Raw genomic sequence first — 17,366 nt, forward strand, 5'->3', positions numbered from 1 at the left:
GCAGCTGCAAAAACGACATTGAGCATTTCTTCCTGAAACTGGACCTGCAATAACAGATGAGCTAGTTTGTTAGTGTCCAGATCTGTCCATGAAAGTCGCTCAGTTTCCCTCACTGAGATGTGTGCAGACCTGCTAGAGGAATTGTGGCTGTTGTGAGCAAATGCTGAAATAGCCCTTCTTAGGAAAACCAGACAGATTCATGGCTCTCACATGATTTACTCCCTTTATTCCCCTCACTGGTTTTTCAGTTAACATCCTGAATATCAAAATTGCACATATTCTCCATGGCACAATAATTACATCCTCAGAATGGCAAACGATAAGGTTTAGTATCTCCCCCTTTGTTATTACTGAAGTTGTATGGAGGGAATAAAATTTATTCCTAAAGTTGAAATATTTCTTTATAATCTTTCTAAAACTCAGCAACATAACTTTACCCTTTAAAATCAGAGCAGGCAGATTTTAACCTTCAAAATTGGGCCTCAATGAAGTCATCAATACTGTTTTAACCAAACCTTGACAAATTAAATTATAGTGAAGGATAGTTTCATGTGAAACTCTAGGCTGCATTCTGCACCTGCAATTCTTACCCTTTGAAGAGTGTCATCACCCCTGTGGGCAACTGTTCCTCTTTACCTCATTTTCTTGTTTATTTTATTGTATCTTATCTTATTTGAGACAACGTCTCACTCTGCCACCCAGGCTGGAGTGCAGTGGTGCAATTGCAGCTCACTGCAGCCTTGATGTCCTGGGCTCAGGCGATCCTCCCACCTCAGCCTCCTGAGTAGCTAAGACTACAGGTGTGCACCACCACACCCAGCTAATTTTTTAACTTTTCATAGAGACAGGGTTTTGCCATGTTGCCCAGGCTGGTCTCGAACTGCTAGGCTCAAGCAATCCTCCTGTCTTGGCCTCCCACAGTGCTGGGATTACAGGTGTGAGCCACCACCCCAGTTGTTTACCTCTTTTCTTAGGCTCTTTCTTCAAATTGCCTGAGAGGGAGCCACCATCACTTGTCACTGGGCATGTCCAGGAGGGGCCACAGGTGCTCCCGCTGCCTCTGAAACTACTGCCTTGGGGTCCATCATGTATGTGACAAGGAGGCTAACCCCATGCTCTTGTTCCCTCAGGTACCCTCACATCCATCACCAACCTGGCCACAAGCCTGGCCCGGAACATGGACCGGCTCTCACTGGATGAGGAGCACTACAACCGGCAGGAGGAGTGGCGGCGGCAGCTCCCCGAGAGCCTGGGCGAGGGGCTTCAACAGGGCCTGTCCCGGCTGGGCATCAGCCTGCTTGGTAAGGGGCTGCGGGGCCTCCCACTTGTCTGCACTCCAGCAGGCTGAGATGCAGGGTCTCCCAGGACTGGGCAACTTCGCCTTCTGCCTGGGAATGACCAGGAAATGCTCAGAGAAGGTAAGGCACTTGCTCTGAGTTCTACAGTGCGTGCCGCCGGGGGCTCACCTGCACAGCCGCACATGCAGCGCCTGTGTTTGCTTTGTGTATGAAATGTATCTTGGGCCTCACTGAAGTTCTTAAAAGAAATCCTAATTTGATAGGACCCGCTCTAAGCATAGTGGTGTCTGCAAGAGGACAGCAGCATCCAGCTGTTTGCTTTCTGAAGAATGTGATGGGCAACCCTTCCGAAGCACTGGCTCCCTCACTCCCACACATGCTGAGCCGCTTCTTTTGAGAAACACTAGAGCAACGTGCAAATGTCATGTAAACTTCAGTGAGGAGCCCACTTTGTCCTTTTACTTTTTTGAGATCAGCCTGACTCACAGCAATTATTGTTTGTAGAGCAGCCAGATGGTATAGTTAGAGGTGAAGATTGCTCTGCATATTTCAAAATATTACAAATGTTTGAAAATAAGTTGCTTTAAAAAATTTATAAAAAGGAAGCTTCAGAACTAAAAGTTTGCAGGGCAGGATTTTCAAGGATATTTTTTGTTTATTTGTTTGCAAAAGAATTTAAAATTGTATTGCTTGGCAATGTGCCTTCCGTGCATCTGAGGAAGTGTGTGCCTCCAGAGATCAAAGTGACCCAAAGCAGCACAGAGCAAAGGGTAGACAAGAGGAGTTTGAAAGGACTCGCCCTCTCTCTGATCTTCAGTTCTCTACAGAACTCCTCGATTGGCAACAGCAGCCAGCTGAGGCTCTGGGAGGAAGTGGTAAAATGGTACAAGTTCAGGTTAAGTTGCTAGAAATTATACAGGTAAAAACATTCAGTGGTGTGGGGCACTGTCATTTGATAATATGTGGAAACTGGGAAGCTGGTGACCTGTGATAAACAAGCTGGGTAAAGGAGTAACCTTCTTGCTTAACTCAGTAACCCAAAGGTGATGGTGACTCCTTTGGGGAAGGCGGTGTGGCAGTGGACCCTGCCCTCAGAAGCCCCAGACCTTGGGCTAGGGTGTCCAAGTCCTTTCTTTGTGACCTCAGGCAAGTTCTTCTCTGAACCCGAGTTTCTCTTTTGTACATTGGGCCTGGTGATACCATTGTTAGAAGTAACAGTGGGTAGTTATATGGCAGCCACCATGCTCATGTTTGGTAAACAGAACCTATCATTATCACGGTATGGTAGCAAATGAACTACAAGAGTTGCCTGGTTTCCAAGAGTGCCTCAGCAAAAAGAAACATTTGAGCAATGGCAGGAATATTTTCGCTTAATCCAATGGATTAAGTGGCTGTAACCAGAGGAAGTGACAATGAGGTTATATTGAGGATCTCAAGGTCATTGTTTTGCTACTCTGGACCTGTTGATGCTATTAATTGGAGGCTTAAGTACCACTATTCTGTTCCACCCCAGCCCTTCTAGGAGCTTCTAGGCAAAGAGAGAGAGAGAGAGAGAGAGAGAGAGACTGACCCCTGGGCTGGCTGGTGTGTGGCTGTCTCCACCCCAACCCCCGACTCCCTTCCCGCCCGAGGGTTCCAGTCTCTTCCCAGTCTGAGAAACCCCAGCCAATGCTCCGTTTTCAGTGTGTAAGATTGTACCCGATGGGAAAAATCAGTTGTGTGAGGAGTCACGAATCAGCTCTGATGAGGTCATCTTTCTGGGCGTGGGTCCTGTTGACAGGGTAAGTCATAACGCTCTGATCTTTGCTGTAGTCATTGTGTCTTGCATATCCTTATCCATGTGAGGGAATTCATTTTTGGAAACTGCAGTGGGCTCATGGGGTCTTTCTGCATATCTGGTAATTTCCAGAAGATTATTAATTTTTGGGGTAACATGAACCTCCTCTGTAGATGCTGGCTGCACCTGCCAACACTGGCCGGCCCCAGTCCCACCCCAGCTCACATCCTGAGCCGTGTGTCCATGTCTGGACTCTGCAGAGTTCACAGTGGGCATCTCAAGCTTGGCTCAAACCAGCTTCCTTTCCTGTAAGACTTCAAGGACTTCCTTTGTTTCACGTTATTTCACGTTGTTTCACGTTGTATCTCGTTGTTTCACGTTGATAACTCTTTGGGTTATCTCAAAATGTCTGGTCCTGGAACTACCAGATGTGTGGCAAGAAGAACAAAGAGGGGAGTACAACAAACTGAATCTCCTCACTTTGGAAAGTTATAGATTGGCCACCATTTAATTCTTCCCCAGAAATGGTGTTTGAAATTGCCATATACAATGCAGTGCCTAATTGAAGTTAGAGCCATTATCACATAATAATTTGAAACCCAGGCCGGGCACATGGCTCACACTTGTAATCCTAGCACTTTGGGAAGCCAAAGCGAATGGATTGCTTGAGCCCAGGAGTTCGAGATCAGGCTGGGCAATATGGCAAAACCCCATCTCTACAAAAATAAAATGAAATACAAAAATTAGCCGGGCATGGTGGCACATGCCTGTGGGCCCAGCTACTCAGGAGGCTGAGGTGGATCACTTGAGCCCAGGAGGTCAAGGCTGCAGTGAGTTGAGATTGCACCACTGCACTCCAGCCTGGTGGACAGAGTGAGACCTTGTCTCAAAATAATAATAGTAATAATAATAGCTTTAAACCCATGCCAGTGAAATAGATATTCTAGTTGCTCAGTTTCTTCAATAAAGACAGAAACGTTAAGAACCCAGTTAATAAAAATATATTAAAGGAAAAGTTTAGAGTTGGCAAAGCATTTTCAAAGGTGTCATCTTATTTGATCTTCACAACCCTTCACAACTTCATAACCCTTCACAGCTTCACAACTTTGGATGAGGTAAAGCGACTTAGCCAGGTCAAACCTCCAGCAAGGACAGGAGCCTGGGCCTTTCCACCATGTCGCCTACCCCTGTGGGGCTCCAGGCTTGGAAACAATCAGGATGTGGGGAGATTGAACAATTGCAAGTCCCAGTGTAGGAAAAACACATTTCCCCCAAATGTTTATGGGTTCGGCGGCCTTCTTGACTCTGCTTCACCCTCATGGGGACACTATGGAGCATTATGAGGCCCTTGAAAATTAAAGCAAGTCTTTAGCTCTGTGCCCAGCCACACTGCCCCAGGTCAGCAGGGAAAAGTGTCTGCTGGCTGAGAGATGCTGCCGAGGCTTTTGGATGAGCTCCATGACAGTTTTCCAAAAGCAACGGCTTTTGGAAAAACTCTGTTTAGCCTGCAGTATTGGCATCAGCCTTGCCCACATTTACCAGATCTGTTCCCCAACACCCACACTTTCTACTACACTCTGGAGCCTGCACTGAGAAAGGATGTGCAGCTCCACGTCACAGCTGAGTTCTGCGTTTCCTCCCAAACCTGATGCCTTCTCATGAACACCAAAGCCAGGATGTCAAGAATTGCTTCTCTGACCCCCACTTCTTTTGGGATGCTTCCTGGTTTGTGACGCACTGCTGGATTCCCCAGAGACCACCTCCTCTCTCTTCGTGGGCACTCTTGGCTATGCCGTCTGGAATCCCAACAAAACAGGCCTCTGCCAGGTGAAATCAGAAAAGTCCTCTCCGAGGGAGTGACTCGAGAGTTGCACATCCCAAGAGACAGCCCTTAAGAGTCATCCCTCCAATACCACCATCTGCCATTAGCAGACTGGTGTGTATTATAGTCAGTGCGGAATTTAGGAATGACAGGCAAAGTGCTTCCTTGTTGGTTTGTTCGTCTGTTCTGGTCAAAAAAGAAGCGCTGAGCTGGAATGTGCAGTACACTCTGTGGGTCTCGTTTCTCTCTGGAAGGGCGAGCTGTGGCATGGTATCCCATCTTATGCCTGTCCTTCTGATAGTGTGACCAAAAAATGCCAGAAACAAAACTACACCACATGGTAAAGGCAGCATCAAAATAGACACATCACCAGGAACTTCCATAGCTCAGTGACCAAGTAGTTTCTGCCCAAGGCTTAGGAGCAAGTCACAGAAAGAGGTGAGGGAAGGCCTGGTGGTTTCCTGCTCCACAATGAAGGCCTTCCTCCTCCTCCACCTTCCAAGGCACAACAGGCAATAGCTCCTGTGTCCTGTGGGGTGCAGCACTCACTCAGTCCTGGAAACCCCTCCCAGGCACGCTCTTCTGTCTTCACCGGCTTCATCAGATCACAGCCATCTCCATGTGGCCGCCCACCCCGCGGGCCTGAGGCCAGCAGACAAGTCTTGGGATCAGTTTCCACTCCTGAAAGCCTTTGAGCAGAGTTTTAAGTCTATGACAGTCCATAATTTACCAGTTGTGGGATTTAGCTGGATATACTTCAGAGGAGAGCCATTCCAGGCTCTCAGAGAAGCTGCCTCTCTCAAAGCAGGGCTGCAGGGACCATGAAGTGGCTGCTGGTCTCTTAGCCTCTCTGTTCTCCAGCTTGTGAGCACAGAGGTAGATAAGGCACCTGGTGGCTGGTGAGGTGTTGGTGTGTGTGACAGGCCAACTTTCCCCCTCAAAGGTCTGCTGCTGAGCCCGGGGCAGGTGGTTCCACAGCTCCCTCTCTCTCAGAATCTAACACCTTGTCATGGGACTCAGGCTTTCCACTTTTGGGGGGCTGCCCAAATAGTCTTACCTGTCAAAGCCACAGTAACTGGAGTCTTCACAGTGGCCAGAGAAAACGGAAGAGCAGAACAGAGGGCGCTTCACCTGATACCTGCGTGCGCTGGAGCAGGTGGCTGTCAGCGCCCTGTGCGGGTGACCGCAGCTGGCCCAGGCCCCACTCTTTGATTTGATGCTGTTCACTTTGATAATCTGCTGAGGCGACTGGAAGAGAAGACCCAGGGTTCCTGCCTGTCCCTCAGTGTGGCCACTCTGACTTCTGATCTTCCAAATGGAGTGGAGCATCAATGGCAAACGAGGGGCGCTCCCAGCCGAGCGCCAGGCCTGACTGTCTGTGGTGCTAAAAGAGTGACCCTCACTCTTGATAGCTGGGGTGGCCTGGGCCTGCCGGGAGCAGCTTCCTCTGCTCACTCTTGCCGTTTCTGTAGGTTTGGCAGCACGACTCTAGGCTGGGAAACAGGTCTGTTGCCTCAGGTCATTCTGAATCTGTCAATGCATAAACTTAAATGTCTCTGTCAAAACCTAGAGGAAAGGAGTCCATGAAGAGCATTCCCTTTACAATTGACGTGATATGCACTAAAATTTATACCAGGGGCCGGAGCATTTTCATCAGTTCTAATGGTTTTGAGTTGAAAACAGAATTCTGTCAAGAACTGTAAAGAAATTTTCCCTTCTTTCTGAGTTAGGGGGCCCTCCACTCCATCATGAAAAAAAATCAGAATGGTGAGACTTTTCTAGCTCTCACTGTTGGCCCCTCAAAGCAGGAGTAGCAAAGGGACCGTATCCACAGGACTGCCTGAGGGGCTCCTTTCATCTGTAGCTGCCTCAGGCTCAGTGCAGAAGATGGATGCCCTGTGCTACAGCTGTGGGAGCAGAGCCCCGAGGGGTTTTGGTCGCTATTCTAAGTGAGGAGTAAGTGGCCAAACCTCAATTCAAGTGAGAGAGAAAGGTTTTCCAAGATTGGCAGAGGAAGAGGCTGTTTCATAAACGGGATAAGCGAGTATGTTGGTGGTTAAGAGCTATGCTGTGACTCAAACTCTCTGTACACTTAACAGCTGTGTGACCTTGGGAAAAACTCCTTAACCTCTGTGCCTCAGTGTCCATATTTGGATAAAAACAATGTATGACTCCTGGGAATATGAGGATCAAATGATCTCATACAAATAAAGCTCTTAGCACAGTCCCCAGACCTAGTAAGCATTCAAGATAGATTACCTATAATCAAAATAATAATTACTATATCAATAATTACTCTCAAGTATTAGTACTACTAAATTATGACTGTTATGATTATTATTAAAAGTGGAGAGTTAGAAAGGGGCTAACCCCTTCCAGTTTTTCATCCTCCTGAATCAGTACAAATGTATTGGGCTGAACAGTCTTTCTCTGCTCCTGAGGAACTCTTAGCTCCTCTCTCTAAACTTTGTTGCCTGACTTCTGAGGAAAGATGTATGGATGACACTCTGAATAGCCTGACAGGTTTGTTAAATTCTGAACTAAACTTCACAGATCCTGACTGTGTGGACCAAACTCCGTCTGAACATTGTATTTTGATGACGATAATAAATGTCTACTGCCCTTGGTGTACTTAGATAACTAGTAAATAAATGTGTAGTAAAGACCTTTATAATGAGGATGGGGACTCATTTTCAATCCAGATAAAACTGTGTTCCAGATGGAGCCTTTCATTTTCCGAGGATTTTAAGCCTCTGTCCTTACTGAGGGCTTTTGTTATTCCAGGTGCAATTGCTGGTATAGTTGATCAGCCGATGCAGAACTTCCAGAAAACATCTGAGGCACAGGCTCCAGCAGGACACAAGGCCAAGGGTGTCATCTCGGGTGTGGGGAAAGGAATCATGGGGGTGTTCACAAAGCCCATCGGAGGAGCTGCTGAGCTGGTGTCACAGACTGGCTACGGTAAGTCGGTGGAAAACCCATCAGGCCAACCCAGATGTTACTGATTTGCATGATTATACCAAGGATTCCCTAAGATAGTGTAACCTTTCACATGGCAGACAGTGGCTGTCTTTCTTACCTCTCTATGCTTATTTACACAGAGTAGAATTTTACTACTACTAATAAAACCACAGAATCAGGAAACCAGTTACTAGTTTCAGTCTATATGTCATAGAATCTTTTTACAGTACACTTGGTAGACCGTAATGAAAAGTAACCAGTTTAGAGGTTGAGGGCAGAATGGAGAATACAGCAGAGAAAATAATTAAGACTTTTTCCTATGATAAATGTGGAAGGAGAGATAGGTTGTGGGAAGATAACTTTAAGAAGCAGTAGAGAATCAGACAGAGTGTGGATGTGCACATGGATCTTTGGGTTTGGGGTGGCCTTCTCACCCACAGACGCCATCCTGCTCCTCGCAGCCAGGCCGGGGCAGAAACAAAGGGTCTGCAACTAAAAGCCCTTTCGCAAGGCAGACAGCTGTGGAGTGTGTGGGCGCATGGCACTACCTGCACTTGGATGGGGCGTGCCAGGGCCTCTCCCCATGCAGTGGTGTGCACACATGAGTAATGGGTGCCTGTGAAAGAATTAGCACCTCGTCCCAGGCTTATTTTCTGTGTTCTTGGCAGAGCACATTAAAGTGACTTTCCATAAACCTGTGGCTGGAACTGTTACCATTTTACCTAAAATTGGTGTCATCATTTTGGTCATGAAGCAGGCTGTCTAGCTACTATCACAAACCACAGAAGCGCCCTCCTGTTTGTCAGACATGCGAGCACACTGTGTCTGCGTCCGCATCTGGCCATAAAGCCCACAGGATGTTTCTAGGGAGGCATCCTGCTCCTCAGCAGGCCTGACAAGAGGCAGCCAGATCAGGGCATAAAAACAGCATCTGAAAGGAAGGGAGTGGAGATGAATGAGTGCCCACACTTGAGGCAGCCATCCGGAAGGCATCCTTTAAGAGACCACACAGACGCCAGCATGTGTTCCTCTTCGCTTTCCCCTCCTCGCCCCCCTCATTTCCCTCTCCTTCTGTGAATGATATTTTCACTCACAGGGGAACTGTCAATAAGATGTGCTATAACCTGTAAGTGGGAAAAGTTAAACTCTCCCTTATGATACGGACTCCAGTGAGGTAAAGTCAAGTCATACTTCATAAATTATTTTGGTTTTGAAAATGCCACTGTCCCTCACCGTGTTTCCCAGGGCTGAAGAATGCTCCCTTATGTAAGAGGATCTTAGAGCAGAGCTTCACATGGCCTTTTTGGTTTCCATCACTCTTGTAAAACTTTTATTACCGAACTGAAGGTTTTACAAACCACTAACTCTTAGTCTAATGACTATGCGTCGTTCATAAACATTTACAAGCCCTCAGAAAGCACACATGCTGTACCATCTTTGGCTCTGGAGAGTCTCTGTAAAGGCATATGTGGCTGCTGCTGGGTGCCCTCATTTGGTGCTGGCACCAGGGAGAACATATCATAAACCAGAGGCCCCAAGCGTGCTCATAAATGTATATGGATTCGTGTTTGTTTAACAGCTGGATTAAGTCACTTAGCATTTAAATAGTGTATCTAGGCAAAGGGTGTGCCTTTGTATATATCTGTGTGTTTTTTATTTTTTGACTAGCCTTAGCACAGATACAGAAGTATTAAGGAAGTTAACCAACAATCTAAACTTTTTTTTTTTAGATACAGGGTTTTGCTGTCACCCAGGCTGGCATTTAGTGACACAATCATAGCTCACTGCAGCCTCCAACTCCTGGGCTCAAGTGATCCTCCCACCTCAGCCTCTGGAGTAGCTAGGACTACAGGCACGCACCACTATTTATTTTTTGTAGAGATGGGGGTCTCGCTTTGTTTCCCAGGCTGGTCTCTAACTGCTTGACTCAAGCAATCCTCCCACCTTGATTTGACCTCCCAAAGTTCTGGGATTACATGCATAAGCCACCATACCAGACCTATCTAGACTTTTTTAACACATCAATTAAAATGATGTCTAGGCTATTGTTCACGACCAGCTACTTTGTCTTTTTGCTTCCTCTAATTGCTAGTCTATGCTTGGACTGTGTAACACATTCATATTTTAGTTTGTTACTAATGCAAGATCACCAAGGTTAAGAGCATTGTAATGTTTAAAGATTATCTATACACTTGCTTCCAAAGATGTGACATCATTTTGGATCTATAATATTTTATGGATGGCTCTGAGCAGATGACATCATTGCAGCATGAAACTGTTTTCCAGAAAACAAGTAGTAAAACTCCCTTACTTCTCTTACCACAGGTATTTTACATGGAGCTGGACTTTCTCAGCTTCCCAAACAGCGCTATCAGCCAAGTGATCTACGTGCTGACCAGGCTCCAAACAGCCATGTCAAATATGTCTGGTAAAATTATTGAGATACTTGCTCAACTTTACATCCATATTGTATGTTAATAGCTCCTGGCTTGCTCTCAAGCTAATGGGCCACGCTTCCAGGGAGCCCAGGAGTAGCCATTGTTGGCACTGGCATCTCAGGCAGCACAAGAGCACTGTAGAGGGACAGGAAGAGGCTGCTGTTGCCAGGTTTGGGGCTGGCTGCACAACTCCTCTGCTCCATACCTAACCACTCAAGGAAGGTCATACATTGGCAGAGAAGCCCAGTCTTGCTAAAGGGCCTGAGATTCCCTCTGGAACCAGCACTCTAATATAGAGGTGCTATTTCTAATGGGGAGAAAAGGAGCTAAGCAAAACCAAGGGAAATCTTTGTTCCCAGGAGGAAGCAGGTTCTGTTCATCAGAATCAGTTTGAGAATTGACAATTACATTTCAAGCTAACATGAGTAATTGGATTGGTGAGGGCCCTTTGCCCTTGGGGAGGTTGCCCCATTGATAATGAGCACTGATAAGTGACCATCTTTTCAAAGCTGGCCCCTGGCCTCACTTTTCTCCTTTTAAACAGGAAAATGCTTCAGTCTCTGGGCAGACCAGAAGTCCACATGGCCCTGGACGTGGTTCTGGTGAGGGTCTCAGGCCAGGAGCATGAAGGGTGCTTGCTGCTGACATCAGAAGTGCTCTTCGTGGTGAGTGTCAGTGAGGACACACAGCAGCAGGCTTTCCCCGTCACAGAAATCGACTGTGCACAGGACAGCGAGCAGAACAACCTACTCACAGTGCAGCTCAAACAGCCAAGAGTGGCCTGTGATGTGGAGGTACGTTTCAGAAAACAGGGCAACAAAGACTAGCTGGCCAGGGAGGTTGAGAAGCAGGCTGGTCACTGGTTCATTTCTGAGCTGCAGCCTCTGGAGTGGCTGCTGGAGACCAAGGAGAGCTGCTACCCAGAGGAGGGAGTGTGGAGGCCAGAGGGCCACTGCAAAAGGGCACTGGGAAGCCCCCATCCAGATATGCACATGAGCCCTGTACGCGAGAGCCCAGCAGGCGGCCAGCAGGACTCAAGATCTAGGGCTAAAAGTCACCAAGCCAATTGAACAAGGCTGATCTGGCTTGGCCGTCATGGGACTGGGGTGCTCGATGGACAGGACAATGGAATTACAAAATGAGTGGGTCGGTTCAGAAGGGATTGGGACAGCAATTCCTGGCAACTGCTCCACAAAGGAGGCCCCCTGGTCTGAAAGCCTAAAGTCAGGTCCTTGGCTGCCTGAGGCCTGCAATTGGCTGCAGGGTGCTAGAGGTCTGTGGGTGCTGGAAAGGACCAATGAAGAAGCAAGGGGCATCATGAAACAAGACTCTCCACTCCCTCCCCTACCCCCAAACCTGGAGACTTCAAGGGTCAACATTTTGTGAAGTGGTCTCTCTCTCCAATCCACTGCTTTGTATTCTGTGGCTATGTTCTCTTTCCCACGGGATAGTTTCCCACCCCATAAGTACCACAGAATCCCCCCTGGGGATGATACTTAAGGCTCTTGGGGCAGCTCCATGGCTGGCTCCTGGCCTGCATAAATTAATGTGGAACAGATGTGCAGGCAAGGCATACTGGGTGTCAGGAGTCAAGGGTGAGCCCTGACCAGAAAGACCCCAGCTTCCTGTAGTCCAGCCCAGGGTAAACAGGTGCACCCCCTGGAAAACTGCCCTCTGCCCCTCCTTCCTGGATGATGGCCTGATCCATGAGACCCTAATTATTTATTTACCTAAATAACAGACATCTTTTTCCACACAGCAAGATAGTGGTGGATGAGTGACAAACTGGAGTCTGCTGGCCCTAACCTGGGGACTGAGTGGCCCCAGCAAAGGACAGCAAACCTATCTCCAGTAGGTTCTGTCTGATCCCTCCTTTCATTATTCTCTTCCTGGGATGGGGGTGTGTATCTCCCTCACACCACCGTTTGGGTAAAATTATCTGAGAAGATGGAAAGCAGCCAACCACAACAACTCTTAAGATTTCTCTAGTTTCTTGGATCATGATCATAGTCAGGCTTTAAGCTAGGGTTTGGCACCAGGACTACATTGCTGCTTCAAGTTGATGACTTTCTGAGAATAAACAGAGGTCAGATGTCCAGGCTGACTTTATTAGATCTGCCAGAATCTTCTGATCAGTTGACAGTAAAGCAGCGGTGATTTGGCTACAGGATTTGGCAAGGGATAATATCATTACGATTAAGTCTTTAGTCCTTAATGAGAAACCTCCAAGGCCCTGTGACCATCATTATTCCTTAGCTGCTTGGGAAATATTTCAGATCTTAAACTATTAAGACTGGACATTTCTTTTGTTGTTGAACTGTCTTCAACTGTGATCCCTCTCTCGTATTTTTGTTTGAGGCAGGTACTGTGGAGAATCATCATAGCTGGAAGGAAACAGACCTCAGTTTCCCTAGGGGTTGAGATAGCATCTGGAGTCACCACTCCTAAAAGTTGCCGAGATTATTGGGACTGTGGAATCAGAGGAAGCAACACTGGAGCTCTAGATACCATTTTCAGCACTGATTTTCCACTGCTGTCCAGGGCTGAAAGAGGGTTGGGATTAAGGAATGCCTAAAACAGAGGTGGGAAAACATGACTGAGAGCAGCACTGTGCCTGCACAGCCAAGGCCCGGCACTGGCTGGAAGGTAGATGGGCCAGTGTGCCTTCAGCCTCCACATTCTGCTTTCTCTATTCCACTTTCTCTCTCCTGAAGTCATTAATAGGGATAATTGCTACCTTAATCCTATGTCTATAACCCCAACCTCTCCTACTCACCCCCAAGAAAACTCAAGCTGCAGAGCGTCTTTGAGACTAAACCCTCCCAAGTGCTGTAATCCAGAGTATTTTCAACATGAGTGGGCGGGGGAGGGTGGCCAGCAGCGCTGCCTTGTCAGTGAGCTTTCTTGAGCTGTCTGGCTCTTAGTGCATCCCAACATAATCCGCAGACATAAGGAAGCCTGTCTGCTGTGAACACTTCCAGTGAAGACTAAAAGCAGTATTTTAAGGTCTATAAATGACTTTTCTGGTTTTCAGCTTTTGCCTTAGATGCTAGGAAACACAGTTCCTTTGAATTTTGGAAGGAATTAATTTGTAGATGACATCATGCAGTACATTTAAATATGGCAAGATTGAGATTTTTTTTTAAGTCAGCATTTGCTTTTCTTGGTTAAATGCAACCAGTTTAGGGGTAATAATTGCTTAATATGCCTGGCACATTATTGAAATCCCTTATGAGAGGCTCAAAATGAGTCAGAAGGTCAATTTATTCCTTGGCTGGGTTCCTTTCACAACACGGGTTTTCCTGTGCTGCTGTTCAGGAGGAGCAATTAAAACTTTTTGTGTATTCAAAGCTTTCCAGCTGAATTCTGGCCCCATCAAATGATATCAGAGCTCTGGCTTTTGCCTGGTGGTGCAGAGCTTTCATCTGTTAGTGAATCTTTGGGGACCGTTTTTCCCCAAGCTTAAAAACACAAGATCCGAACTCTAAGGGATTCCTTACTTATTCTTCTAGCAAGCCTCTTTACTATCTCTCTGCCATCGCACAGACTTTCTCCAGCTTTTAAGACACTTTGATAGCATTGTTACTGGACAACACACAGAACTACAAAGTCTTTATCACTTCTTCCAGAGTAGTCTTGCCAATGTTCAGTAGGCAAAAACCACGGAAAGTTTGGTGGCTACCTGAGATTCACAAATCAGTGGCTTACAATTGCAAACTTCCCACTCCACTTGATCTACACACTAGATAGCTAAAGGACTTCAGGGTAGGAAGAATTTATAGTTTCAGCTGCCTTTGATGAGCGCTTTCTCAGAAAATCTCACTGAAGAACCTAGTGTATCTATCTCAGTTCTATTTGTGTTCCACTGAAGATGAGCCAGACTTTTATGAACCATAAATGTACTTTGCATCCTCTTTTTTTCCATAAAAATTTCCCCTTCTGCTGCCCAGCTTCTCTATTTTCTCTGGCTTTAAATCCTAGGATTTATAAAAGCAGAAAATGTTACAGTTCAAAAGGTTTTTTAATGCTCTGTCCAAAGCCACTGGTTTGAAAGAGGTGTTCTCCACTAAGACGTTCTATCTGAAAAGGTTTGGGGAGCTAGGCAAACAGAGCTTTTATTTCAGTGCTGAGTTTAATGTTGAATAGATTTATGTGGAGGAAAGATTTTTCTCCTTTTTTCTTGGGCTGGTTGCTAAAGAGCAATGACAGATGTTTTAATAGTGAGTAGAATGTTATCAAATCGTCAACTTCAAACATGGGAATTTTATGCAACACCAAATGCTTATTCTAAGGAGGCTGTCCTAAGTCTCATGCACAACTTTTAGTTATGCTGCTAAAAATTCCATTGTTATCGTTGCCATATCTCAGAGGAAAAAAGGAAACATTTTGGATTAATGGCTTTAATAGATGACCTAAAAGGCATAATGTACAAATATATGGAGGCAAAAGAACTAATTTTGTTCTGGAACTCTCATAAGGGTCTGGCAACTGATCTTTATTTTTGGATCCTAGGTAGATGGAGTCCGAGACAGACTGTCAGAGCAACAGTACAACAGACTTGTGGACTACATCACAAAGACATCTTGTCACCTGGCCCCCAGCTGTTCTTCCATGCAAATACCATGCCCTGTGGTGGCTGCAGAACCTCCCTCCTCCACTGTTAAAACATACCATTACTTGGTTGATCCGCATTTTGCTCAGGTCTTCCTTAGTAAATTTACCATGGTGAAAAATAAAGCCCTGAAGAAAGGGTTTCCTTGAGTCCCCTCTGAGGTGCTGATTCCTGCTTGTGTGATTTAGTTTTTGGGTTTCTTTGAGACAGGGTCTCACTGCATTGCCCATGCTGACCTCAAATTCTGGGGTTCAAGCAATCCTCCCACCTCAACCCACAAGTAGCTAGGACTGCAAGCACATGCCACCATAAAGGGCTGCATTTTCTAAAAAAGCCTAGGCAGCTCTAACATCTGATATGGACACAAGGCCAACAGTTTCCTTATTTACATCCTTACCTCTAAAAGACAGATACTTCAAAGTGACAAAAACATGTTCCTTCCCCACTTAGAGACAATGATTAACAGGGCCCTATACGTTCTTACCACATAAAGAGGATGCATTTATTATATGTTCTTACCACATACAGAGGATGCATTTATTTTTGCTCTATGACACTTGCAAAAATTTCTACTACAATTAATTTGGATCTATTAACTCTCTGTTCCATCATAGAATGTGGCCAGGCCTTACAGTGGAGAGCCAGAGTTAAAACTTCAAGTTGCATCTGTTTTTGGGCCGAGTCACCACCTTTGCCTCATGCTCCTTTGCTTTGCCTCATGCTCCTTTGTCTGCAAAGGCCTAGGATTCTTTAAATGAAATGCTTAGGACTTTGTGGCTTGTTACATTTGTCATTTAACTGCAATGCTGTTCTTTGAAAGCTGCTATGTGTATTTTCTCTGAAGTCTGCATTTTACTAAAATTTACAAAACAGTCTGATTGATTACTGTCCAGGTACATTTTAGAAAAAGTATTTTTCCAGTTTGTGTTTTACTAAGCAAACTTTGAGTAATCCTTTGTCCTATATTGAATCCAGTCCCAAAGTGTTCAGGTGAGTTTCTCTAGTTCCATAAACAAAACATACATAGTGGGAACTCCCTGGTATGCCACAGAGCACACAAGAACCCCAATATTAATGCTAACAATCATACCAGTCCATTTCGTTTATTCTGTGGAACTGACTTGACAAAGCATGAAGATATTCCCAGTGTCTGATAATATTTTGCATCTAAGAATGGGTTTGACTCAACATCTTGGGTTACCAAGATGTCTTAAATGTTCAGTAAATATCTTACAGTCCAGTAGCTTAGAACATGTTTGCTGATTACATTTAAACTTGGGGCTACAGCTTGTTACTAGAATTTTGAGATACTAAGAGAATGCAATTTTAAATGCCCACTGGTTTGCTTTGGAGACAGGGTCTCATTCTGTCACCCAGGCTAGAGTACAGTGGAACAGTCATGGCTCACTGCAGCTTAAGCTCACTGCCTGGGCTCAAGTGATCTTACTCCAGCCTCCCATGCAGCTGGGACTACACCACCACAGGTATGCAACACCATACCTGGCTGATTTTTTAAATTTTTTCTAGAGATAAGGTCTCGCTATGTTGCCCAGGCTGGTCTCATACCCCTGAGTTCAAGCATTCCTCCCACCTCCGCCTCCCAAACTGCTGGGATTACAGATGTGAGCCACCATGCCCAACACCCACTGATCTTTAACTCTCACGTTGGGCATAAGAAGTCACTATATAATTGTTACTGGAAAGCAAGACTTAATGAACAATTCTGACTATGAAAAATGGCTCTTTCAGTTTGTTCTATAAATACTCGTTTAGAAAAGTGACAGCTGTCAACCTCAAGAGTAACTATTTCTAAAAATGTAAATATGTATTAATCCTTGTATCTTTCATGGTAATTTTGCATATTGATATGAATTATATAAAACTGTTCAAAATAAAAGGTATCCTTGAATTACTGACCACCCATAGATGTCTATTGTTACCAGGTTTTATGATGCAAATTTTCACTAATACCTGGGTTTAATACAGCTCACATCACTGAATTTTACACGAGTTTAAATCGGTAATATACAGGTTTTGTTATAATAAAGTTAATGATTAAATTAGCTTTGAGTAAGTGTCATTTTTTAAAGTTCTCCAGTATAACTTTGCTTGCAATAAACATGAATTAAAGTCCTAAGAAGACCTCTGAAAAAGTACCATACTCTGCTTGTTATTAGCAGACATTACTCAATTCAAGTAACCTTTTCTGGATTAGATATATATCCAAATTCTATTACATACTGTTAGCTTGTTATTAATAAAACAATACTGAGTCAGAAACCCTACATTTGAATTACCTGTTTCAACTATCTGGTGGTGACACAGCTACCAAATAGTGGCAATGAAGGCCAAGGATAGATTTTATTAGGATTCTCTCTCTTCTTAGAGCCCACAGTATAGTAGTCTTACAGGCTCATGAAGAACACTTTAATCCATAGACCAAGACCAGGTAACTGCA

General features: G+C 45.3%; 1 protein-coding gene across 17 annotated transcripts in view; it reads left to right on the plus strand.

Annotated features, from left to right (window-relative positions):
* The window catches only part of VPS13B (vacuolar protein sorting 13 homolog B), an 897,698-nt gene extending 880,727 nt beyond the window's left edge, over positions 1–16,971 (plus strand). For all 17 annotated transcript variants that reach the window (XM_063642860.1, XM_055286878.2, XM_063642862.1 and 14 more), the window contains exons 58-62: positions 1,131–1,301; positions 7,682–7,858; positions 10,184–10,286; positions 10,841–11,090; positions 14,809–16,971. In XM_063642860.1, coding sequence (XP_063498930.1) covers positions 1,131–1,301; positions 7,682–7,858; positions 10,184–10,286; positions 10,841–11,090; positions 14,809–15,057 — 950 coding nt within the window. In that variant the 3' untranslated portion in view covers positions 15,058–16,971. The remainder of the gene's footprint in view (positions 1–1,130; positions 1,302–7,681; positions 7,859–10,183; positions 10,287–10,840; positions 11,091–14,808) is intronic.
* The last annotated feature ends 395 nt before the right edge of the window (positions 16,972–17,366 follow it).

The sequence above is a fragment of the Symphalangus syndactylus genome, chromosome 7 (genome assembly GCF_028878055.3).
Source record: "Symphalangus syndactylus isolate Jambi chromosome 7, NHGRI_mSymSyn1-v2.1_pri, whole genome shotgun sequence".
NCBI classification, from domain to species: domain Eukaryota; kingdom Metazoa; phylum Chordata; class Mammalia; order Primates; family Hylobatidae; genus Symphalangus; species Symphalangus syndactylus.